The 10,639-nt window shown below is 34.7% G+C and overlaps 1 protein-coding gene across 5 annotated transcripts in view; it reads right to left on the bottom strand.

Moving 5' to 3' along the window:
* Positions 1 to 10,639, bottom strand: part of LOC106872167 (putative inhibitor of apoptosis) — a 39,924-nt gene that overhangs the window by 13,573 nt on the left and 15,712 nt on the right. For 4 of the 5 annotated variants that reach the window (XR_008267182.1, XM_014919069.2, XM_052978447.1 and 1 more), the window contains 3 exons: positions 8,262 to 9,292; positions 4,735 to 4,916; positions 832 to 934 (listed from right to left, as the gene is read on the bottom strand). Coding sequence is in view for 4 of the 5 variants with exons in the window: in XM_052978447.1 (XP_052834407.1) it covers positions 832 to 934; positions 4,735 to 4,916; positions 8,262 to 9,292 (1,316 nt within the window). In the remaining variant the exon portion in view is untranslated. Of the gene's footprint in view, positions 1 to 831; positions 935 to 4,734; positions 4,917 to 8,261; positions 9,293 to 9,955; positions 10,072 to 10,639 lie in introns of all 5 variants that reach the window. The other variant, XM_014919062.2, reaches the window with a different exon arrangement.

The raw sequence follows: 10,639 nt of genomic DNA, 5'->3' as shown, positions 1-10,639 counted from the left end.
GGGGGGGGGGGGTTCTAGGAGGTTTTGTGTTGTGGGGGTTGTGTCAGAGTTTTTTTTACACAGGTGGGCGATGGAGCATTTTTTGGCTGATAGGTGGGCGATATTGCAATTTGGTGTGAAAAATTTGGGAAACACTGGTCTACATAGATATATTGATCTACGTAAATATAGTGATTGACTTGTTAGATGATCTCATTTTTAACCTTTGCCTTGAGTTGTTCATTTAGTTATCAGATGGCATCACTATAACAAATTCAACTTCTTTCTTGAGTTGGAAAAGTTTGTTATTGTGTGATTTTATTAACAAACTGAAGTAGTTGTAAATATCCTTAGTCCCATGCTGTGCTGTGCTGCTCATCACTTCCATCTACTTTTGCCGTTTGTGCCACTGTGTCTTCTTTGCATAGTTACTGTAGCAAGGTAGATTTTTTCATAAAAACTGAGCAAAATGGCAGAAAGGATAAGATGTTGGATTTCTGATTGAAAGAGATTTTGATGGGTTCTAGCAGAAGGGACTTTATTTTCCCATTTCTGTAGAAAGAATGATCAGAGCGTGTGTGTGTGTGTGTGTATGTGTGTGGGTGAGAGAGCCATGCATATCATTAGAGTTATTGCTGATTACCTTCTACTATTAAAACTCAGCTTCATAACACATGGCAATATGAGCTATCAGCAAAATTCAAGGCTTATCTGTTGCTATAAATTTCACGAGACTCCTTATTTAGTTAGGTAAGAAATATTCTATAAGTGTCAATGACAATAAGGGAACAACATGCTTTTAGTCATAAATAAATAAGACATTTACAAATTCAGACATGTATCTTTTCTTACCTGAAGTTGGAGTATTTGGGAAAGTTGTAACATCTTCAATAGTACTTGATCCTTCAGTAGGTTCTGCAGAGCCATCTAGAACTGAACTAGCATTATCTAACACCTTTAAAACAAAAACAAAAAAAGTTATAATTTCAGTAATATTATAATGGTATACACAGATACAGACATACATGTTTCTCTGTTATCATGTATTTTATCCCTGCTGTACCATATAACAACTGCCAAAGTAGAAGAAATGATGGTCTGTTTCAAAGCACAAATATTAAACACTATGAAGCTGAAGTTCTTGCAATAATTTAGCATTTGAAAATTATTTCACCAAGTTATTTATCTTGTAATAATTTTTTATTGATCAAATCTTTCTAAGTTACAGTTGCTGAGATTTCTATAAACTACCTGTCATTGAGAAAATATTGTTGAACTGAACAAAATAACACATAACTAATTTTAAAGTTTTAATTACATTATATATGTATTTTTAAAGTGTTACAGGTAACATATTAAGTTTTACAGAATCTGATGCCCACCTTCTACCAATCTGGGCCCAGCTGCCTCGAGTCCACCAAGAAAAATTCCCTTGAAAGGGTCTAGCTGTCATTACTGCAGTGCAGTATATTCCCATCTCACTTCAAGCTGCATCCAAATACCACTGTAAGCTACTCCTTACACAAAAAATACTTAATGAGAACAATTTTATGTTCAGCTACCTAAAGTTGTCATTGAGGGCTCCCCTCACCTCGCATTGCAAACAACCTCTCTTGTACCAGTGATAGCACACTAAAAATGTACTTCATTTGTGCTGTAAACAAGTTGTCAACAAGAAAGGCATCCAGTCTCTAGAAAAAAATAATCAAGAAACTGAGAAAACACAGACTTTGCAAGGTCCAGCAAAGATAGCTCATCTGTGAAAGCAGTTGCTTGAATAAAAGCTGATACAGGGTGATGGACAACCTCTCTAATGCTAGTGGCACAATCAGATGCATTCTCAATATTATAAATTGATAGGTGAGAGAAAGACTCTCCACTCACCAACGATAGAAAGCTACCATTTAGATTGATATGCACATTTGGTCAGCAGAAACAAACAACAACAATGATGTACAAAGGATACATTAGATCCAGAATAGACTATGCCAGTTCTGTTTGAATCCCTGATCTCTTCCAAACAAACCACAATAGATTACCAAATCACAAAACAACACACTATGCATCATCATAGGTTATACAGATTATCTGCACAACAACATAAAAGTACTAAAAATGAAAGACCATATGAACATAAAATAGCCATAGTTTGTAAGTGCAGCAAACTTCAATTCTTACAGTCCCTGTTACAAGAGGGGTAAAAATCATTTCCAGACAGCTAAACACACAACAGCATCCTAAAAACACTATATCTCTCACTCAGTCAGAAAAATTTTAAAAATAAATACAGAAATAGCCTTGCTAGACCCAGAAACTGCTGGGATGTACACTATCAACAAATAGTGCAGAGAACCAGAATCTGGGGGTGTATAGAAGTAGACTGTATAGTGGAAAGAGCATGATATGTCCAGACTGTGAAACCATTTATCATCAAATATCAGTGTAAATTATGCTTCTCAGTGAGGCATAAGCATAATACATTAGGTCTTTAGCTGATATTATTGTAAAATGATCTGATGAAAGAGGTGTCTAATCATATGATTAACAAGAGAAACAAACACTGGTTGCTGCATATATCTGAAGTACTGACGGATGACCTCAGGATGCTGAACCTTTCAGACAAGATGACAAAGGACCAAGATACCCAACACCTTGCTGTACTCAAGAAAATCTGTACTCCACAGCAGAAGTGGTGAAGTGAATTGGCCTGAAGGAGTCCTGTGCTGGTGCCATGTAAAAAGTACCTGTGCTAGTGCCAAGTAAAAGCACCCAGCATACTCTGTAAGGTGGTTGGTGTGAGGAAGGGATTCCAGGCATAGAAACCATGCTAAATCAGACTGGAGTCTGGTGCAGCTCTCCAGCATGCCAGCTCTGGTCAAACTGTCCAACCCATGTCAGTATGAAAAATGGATGTATGATGATGATAATATATCCTGCCCAAGGAGACAATATATCTTGCCTCAATACACAACATAGTAATGGCTGCAGTAACATTTGAATTCAGGTAATTGTAGTTCAATAATTCAGTATTTAAACTTCAAACTGGCATGGTATCAAACCAAAACAAGGAAATCATCAATGTAGTTTACAAAGAGTGCACGAAATCCACCCCACTTGGGGTTCAATCTACTCTCTGTAAAAATTACCCAGGTCCTCTAACAAACTTTGGAACATAGCATATTTTACATGATCAGTGATTCAGCACACATCTTTTCAACAGAAAATTTAAAAAAAAACATTTCTAAAACTAGCCTACAAATCATCATCATCGTTTAACGTCCGCTTTCCATGCTAGCATGGGTTGGACGATTTGACTGAGGACTGGTGAACCAGATGGCTACACCAGGCTCCAATCTGATTTGGCAGAGTTTCTACAGCTGGATGCCCTTCCTAACGCCAACCACTCTGAGAGTGTAGTGGGTGCTTTTATGCGCCACCAGCATGAAGGCCAGTCAGGCGGTACTGGCAACGGCCATGCTCAAAATGGTGTATTTTACGTTCCACCTGCACAGGAGCCAGTCCAGTGGCACTGGCAACGATCTCGCTCGAATGACTTTTCACGTGCCAGGAACGCGAAGCTGTGGCATAAGTGCCAGGAAGGCGACGCTGGTAACGATCACGCTCGAACGGTGGTGCCATCACAATTTCGCTTTCGCTTGCCCCAACAGGTCTTCGCAAGCAGAGTTTAGTGTCCAATCTTAATAATCAAACATTGAACCAAGATAATACTGTCACACCTACATAATTGCAGTAATTACACAAGCAGTAAAATATGCATTATATTGATAGCTACACTTTGCATCACTCATAGGAGCAGGTTGGATAAGGTAGGTATTAGATTTCCAAATTGCCTCAGCATTACAAATAGCTGAATGACACATGATAAGATGCACAGTATGGTTGAAGAACAGACAGAAGTTCAGCATATCTAGTGTGGTAAATCTGTTGGTTTACCCTGAACATTTCATCAAATATGATAAGGAACATCTCATGCAAAGTGTTCAGTTCTACACAACAATACCAATAGTTAGAGTAGAAATCTCTATTTGATCACTTACAAAGTGACTGAAATGTGGTATAAGTGTAAATATTAAAAATGATTTTATCACTAAAGAGGAAGTTAATAATATCTGAAAAATTATAAACTTATTAACATATTTTAGACATTTAGAATATAGGTGCTTCACAGATTTTCTTCTGATTTAGTCCCCTAATGCTAGTGTAATGTACAAAATGTTCCTTTAACTCTTGAAATACATGTGTGAATGAACAAGTGTAGCAATATACTTTAAACAGTAGAAATAGTCTAGCTATCAATAAAAGTTTTTTTTTTGTTGGCACTCCGTCGCTTACGACGTCGAGGGTTCCAGTTGATCCGATCAACGGAACAGCCTGCTCGTGAAATTAACGTGCAAGTGGCTGAGCACTCCACAGACACGTGTACCCTTAATGTAGTTCTTGGGGATATTCAGCTTGACAAGGCTGACCCTTTGAATTACAGGCACAAAGAAACAGGAAGTAAGAGTGAGAGAAAGTTGTGGTGGAAGAGTACAGCAGGGTTCGCCACCATCCCCTGCCGGAGCCTTGTGGAGCTTTAGGTGTTTTCGCTCAATAAACACTCACAATGCCCAGTCTGGGAATCGAAACCGCGATCCTATGACCGTGAGTCCGCTGCCCTAACCACTGGGCCATTGCGCCTCCACTTCAATAAAAGTTATATATCAGAAAAATGAATAGTGATGTTATTTTTTTTACCTGGTTATATGAAGATGCTTTGTTTTTCATACTTGCAGATGCAATGTACTTAGAATCTTTCATCTGTTGTACAAAAGTACATCTTGGAAACCATCGAGCATGTTCATGCCATGGTTGATCATCATCATCCCAATTACATAAACCGCCATCACAGCTAAAACAAATTACTGTATCAGACTTTCCTGTAGACCAATAGAAAATGAAAGTGAATAACTAAGACAAATTAAATTGAAAGCTTTTATTAGTTATTAAGTCAACTCTAGTGGGACTAGAACTCAGAATCTAAGGAGGTGTATCTAAATGCTGCAAGATATGATGGGTAGTATTATGCTGAATCTACCATCTACTGTTCTTGAACTGTTTCTAATTTAGGCACAAGGCCAGCAATTTTTGAGGGGATAGGTTTAGGTGATATCATCAACCCCAGTACTTAACACCACTTTATTGGCTCCACATGACTGAAAGGTAAGGTTGACCTCAGCAGGATTTGAACTCAGAACTAAAAAGAGCAAAAAAAAAGATATGGTATTTAGTTTGACACATTAACGATGGAGTCCACCAATCCATCATCTTTCTTGAAGATGATATTAATAAAGAGAATGAAGTGAAGTTAGTATGCACTTAGATTCGTATTAACAATTGTTATAATTTTGCATGTTGGGTTTGAATGAACAAATCTAAACTTCTTCATTATCTCCTTTAAGAAGATATAATCTCATGAAAAGTTGTGAACAATAACTGCTTCAAAGACTATTTACATGACAAATAGATGTGTTTCTTTTACTTTCACTAAAATTTATGATGATTAAAATTTCAACTATAATAGATTATTGAATATTTATATATTCATTTAACTATTTTCATATCAACCTGTCTGAAAGTGCCTCTGAATCTATGATACAAACTTCTTGTTTTGAAGTGATTAAAATTTGAACCTTTTATCAAAATTTCACTCTAATTTATGTTCTAAACACCAGATTAGTAATGACAGAGTTATTTTAGAAAATTTTTCATTATTTTCAAAATTAAATGAAATAAAGGCTGTGTATTTTAACAGAAATGTGATAACAAAAGGGTTAATAAAAAAAAAAAAAATTCAACACTCATTTATTAATGTCAGCCTGAGAGAAACACTTTGAAGCAGATTTATGACTGACTGACTTTTGCCAAAAACCAACAATTCAACTACAAAATGCAACTATGTTTTAAGTAGGGGTGGACTTAGGTAGAAACTGGCATCAATTGAGCCAGTAGATACAATTTTACTATCAATTTTTAACCCTTTAGCATTTAATCCAGCCATATTGTACTTTAATCCAGATATTCTACTTGTTTTATGTTCTAACTGACCAGACCGAATCTCTCACACCTCCCCTACAATGTCATTCAAAAAATATATAAAAACACACTATTGACCTCTTGAAGCTGCAAGATAATAGGAGAGTATTGTAGTTCGCTTGAAGCATTGCGTATTCTATGTAAAGAATAAAAAGTTTAGAATGGTACAACAATGCATTATGAAACAAAAAATGAACTATATACCTGTTGTAATTTGCTTATCTATAATCTGATATATATATATATAGTCCGTTATCGGACTATAGATAACCAAATTACAACAGGTATATAGTCCATTTTTTGTTTTATAGTGCATTGTTGTACCATTCTAAACTTTTTATTCTCTGCAAGATAATGTATGATTAATTCACAACAGTGTGAATAAATAAGAAATACATCTGACAAAGGGTTAAACAAAAAGGTTAAGTGGTTAAACACTGGTGATGGTGGTACAAAAAAAGGACCCAATACACACTGTAAAGCAGTTAGCATAAGGGCATCAAACCATACAAATATACCAAGGCAGACTCTAGAGCATGATACAGTCCTTAGAGTTATCAGATTCTGTCAAATCATCTAATCCATGGAACATAGACATTAAATGATGTCCAAACTTAGGTGGCAATTCAATTACATTTCACATTTTTACTTTGCAGATAATGAACCGACTGAGCTTATTCAATGTCAAATAACAGCAACCTCTCTTTATCAAAGCATTTTTGGTTTAAGGAGAGGTTTCCAGTTTTATAAATACCAAGTTAAAAAAAGAAAAATATGAGCCAACATGGGAGCAACTATGTAATCATTTGAAATATGAAATATGTGGTAAGATTTTTGCTTCTCAACCACATGGTTCTAAGTTCAGTCTCACTATGTGGCACCTTCGACAAGTGTCTTCTACTGCAGTCCTGGTCTTATAAGTGGATTTGGTAGACAAACACTGAAAGAAGCCTGTTATGTGTGTGTATGTATATTTGTATATGTAAGTGCATTACTGTTTCCTTGCCTTGAGATCGTGTGACAGTTGTGAATGAATGTACTATCATGCAAACAGTGTCCTTTGTTTCCAAAGAGTTTATAAAAAGAAACTGTTTTTTTTTTTACCAGAAGCTATGAATTAAAAGAATATTAAAGTAATAAACTATAAAAATACTACAAAAGAAAATCAGGAACCTCTTTGTTTTTCCATACAAAAACTTAAAGCGCACATAAGTTGAAACTAAAAGACTTAACACCCAAAGCAACTGAACAAACGATCATTTTAAATGAGAAAAGCTCAATTACATACATAACACTTCCTTATCAAGATTAAAGCATTATTTTTTAATATATAATCAAAGTGAGTGTAACAAGAAAGATTACATTAAATAAAATTATTTTGTGAAGTACTGAAAAGTTTATCCACACAAAATGTATTAAAGAAACATTGTAGAATAATGGTAAAATCAAAAATCCAAATTCAAAATTTACTAACACCTTGTTCTTAAAAATAGAATTGTTTCCACCAGCTCTTCCTGCATAGAAGCCCTTATATCTGTTTTTAAATTAATGTCTGAGTATAAAATTGGAAATACTAGTCCATTATATTACATTTTACATTTATTCAGATGTAGAGTTGCAGTTTAATGACTCCAACTTCAGCAACCCAAATAATTGTTGCAGATCTAATTCCACTATCCTGATAGCAATCAAATGTCTCTCAACTTATGCTCTGCTGTTTTTCAAAATTGGAAAGACATGTAAAGCATCGTATCAGAGATAAAAATGTTTGAAAAGAATACCTGTGATTATTGGTCTGTTCAAGCAGGATTGATTTGGCACTATACAACAACATCATCAGAATAGATAAAAACTCAAAAGATGAAGATAATATGATTACACTATACATATTGTTCAGATCAATTTTTGCTATTTATTTTATCATTGTAAATAGAGGGTAAGTTTTAATATTCAGAGACATTCTAAATACAAAAGAAATAATCTGATTATAATCTCAAACCTTTCTAGTCATTACATCGTGTCCTTGAGGAAAGAGGCATATGTTCTTTGCTTGCCTAAATTTATCCAGCTTTCTCCAAAAAACATGTAAAAATCTCAATTGTGAAACCATGCTAGCATGGAAACTGGAAATAATAGAGTAAAAGAAACAGATCATAGACTCAAACATGATATTTTTTATGTATACTTACCATTATGAAAAAAACCAGCTTCTGCTAAAACTTCTGGTTTTTGTTTTTTATCCTTTGGCCACGAAGAAAATGTTTTAAGGCGTTCACTTAACAAAGCAAGATTCGGATGTATCGGGCGGTCAAATAGAATGTTACTCCGAGCTTGTATAGGTACATTACCTACCAATTTCTCACACAAGAAAGGACAGTTCGGTGAAACTGACCTGTGTTTTTCTTTAATATTATCATTGGCTTTCCAATTATTGATTTCACATTTGCAAAATATACAACAGACATTATCTGCAGGCCCCTTGTGGTAGAAACCATTAGCTGCCAAATCTTTAGCTTTTAATGGGTAAGATGTCGTCCACTTGACAAAACTTTTTATCCGATTCAGTTCGTATTTCAAATCCATTTTCATAAAAGATTCTAAATTTGGACATTTCGGACTAAAACGTGTATGTTCTTTATGGACATCATCATTTTCTTTCCAGTTGCGCAGTTGGACAGAGCAGTATGCACATTTAACAGCATCTCCATAACCTAGGTAATAAAATCCATTCTTGGCAAGATCTGTGGGTGTTACTGGCACGCTTTTGTTCCAATTTTTAAAGGTATCCAGTCTTTTTTGCATATCAAGCATTTCATTTTTATTTGAATTAATAACTTTTTCAGTACTAGTTGTTACTACAGTCTCAGTTTCTCGTTCAGTGTTTTGAACATTAAAAGCTGCAGCATTTTCACCATCTGTTTCATCATATAAATAGACTGGAAAACTGTCAACTTTGTATCTACATGAATGGTCATGTTTGAAACTGGAATCTGAAAATTTAACTACAGTTTTACAGAAATAGCACATAATTTTTTCTGCTGTAGTATCATAATAATAACCATTTCCAGAGAGTTGTACAGATGTTAGCTTTGGATGAATATTTTCAAAAAACGTCAATAATCTTTCAATTTCATAGCGTAAGTCCCCTGGAGGTGTACTAAGATTTTTTAAAAATTTTCTTTCAGTAATTGTGGTCATTGCTCGTATCCAGTGACTGAAACTAAAAAATACAAAAATATCATATGAATTTGATGAATAACCATCTGGCTATCAAAAAGAGATAAACAAAAAGCTGTATACTTAACATTTTAAAAGTTTTATCAAGATGGGAGCATTAAAGCTTATGTGATTGAATACTTTTACTTTATTTTTCTATTCTGTCTTCTTGTTTAGTTTAACCTCCATTGAATCATGTTCATACAAGTTGGTTAACATATAAATTATTTTCATAAACCCTTACCTTGCATAAACTTTGCTTACCACAATTGGGAGGTGCTTATGCCCAACATCTTTGGTATAGTACATGTCTATACTCCTCACACATTAATTGTGACATTAAATGATTCAATATTTTCTTTCTTGCTATTTTTGGTGAAAGTCTAACTCAAAGTAATTTACCACTCGAAAAGCAGCTTTGAATTAATGTTACATGGTAGAGAAGAAAATAATTTATTTCCTAGGGATGCTTCTTTAAGAAGGCGAAGAGTATATATGTGTGAAAGGGTTGTGTACTAAGTACTCAGAGCATGCTAGAAATAGATTCACTTAAATGCCCAGCTAGTTCACTAATAGTGGATAACTTCTGTTACTTAGGTGAGGTGGATGTTCTGAAAGTATAGTTGCTGCTAAGAACTGGTAGGAAAAAAATTTAGGGAGCTATTACCTGCACTGGCAACAAAGCCTTTTCCCTCAGTGTGAAAGGCAGATTGTATATGTGCTTGAATTACAATGCTTCATGGTAGTGAGACATGGGCTTTGACTGTGGAGATCCAGTGAAAGCTAGAAAGAAATGAGGCAAGCATGCTCTGATGAATGTGTAATATCAGTGTGCATGAATGTCAGAGAAAAGCCCATGTTGGTATGGTATGTAATGCATGTGGAAGATGATTGCTGACCAAGAAAGTATTGTGAGCTCCAAATGGAAACCACAGAAAACATGCAATGAAGATGGTGTATCTCATGGAGGAGAGGATAAAAGGATGCAGTGATTAGCAACACAGTGCTGCATAAAACCTGACTATCTTTAGCAAAATGTGCATTGATATGATAACATTGATAGAGGCTGAGATCTCTATAACTGTACATGTGCATATATGTGTGTGTCTGTATATATACACACACACACATATGCACATATACAGGGGTTAGACAAAATAATGGCAACACCTAGCATCATAATTTTGAAATATCTATAAAACTATCAAAAGCTTGTTTATTTTTATATTTTTTTTATTTATTATTAGTATTGCTTAATATGTTTTGCTAAAATTGCTGTTTCTTTTTAGATATCATCAGAAAAAAGTAATTAAAATTCATTAAAATAACAGATCTATCGGACATTCAAAGA

Source organism: Octopus bimaculoides, chromosome 2, assembly GCF_001194135.2.
Source record: "Octopus bimaculoides isolate UCB-OBI-ISO-001 chromosome 2, ASM119413v2, whole genome shotgun sequence".
NCBI lineage: Eukaryota > Metazoa > Mollusca > Cephalopoda > Octopoda > Octopodidae > Octopus > Octopus bimaculoides.
Note: the sequence above shows the minus strand (reverse complement) of the source record. Positions and strands in the feature narration are given on the sequence as shown.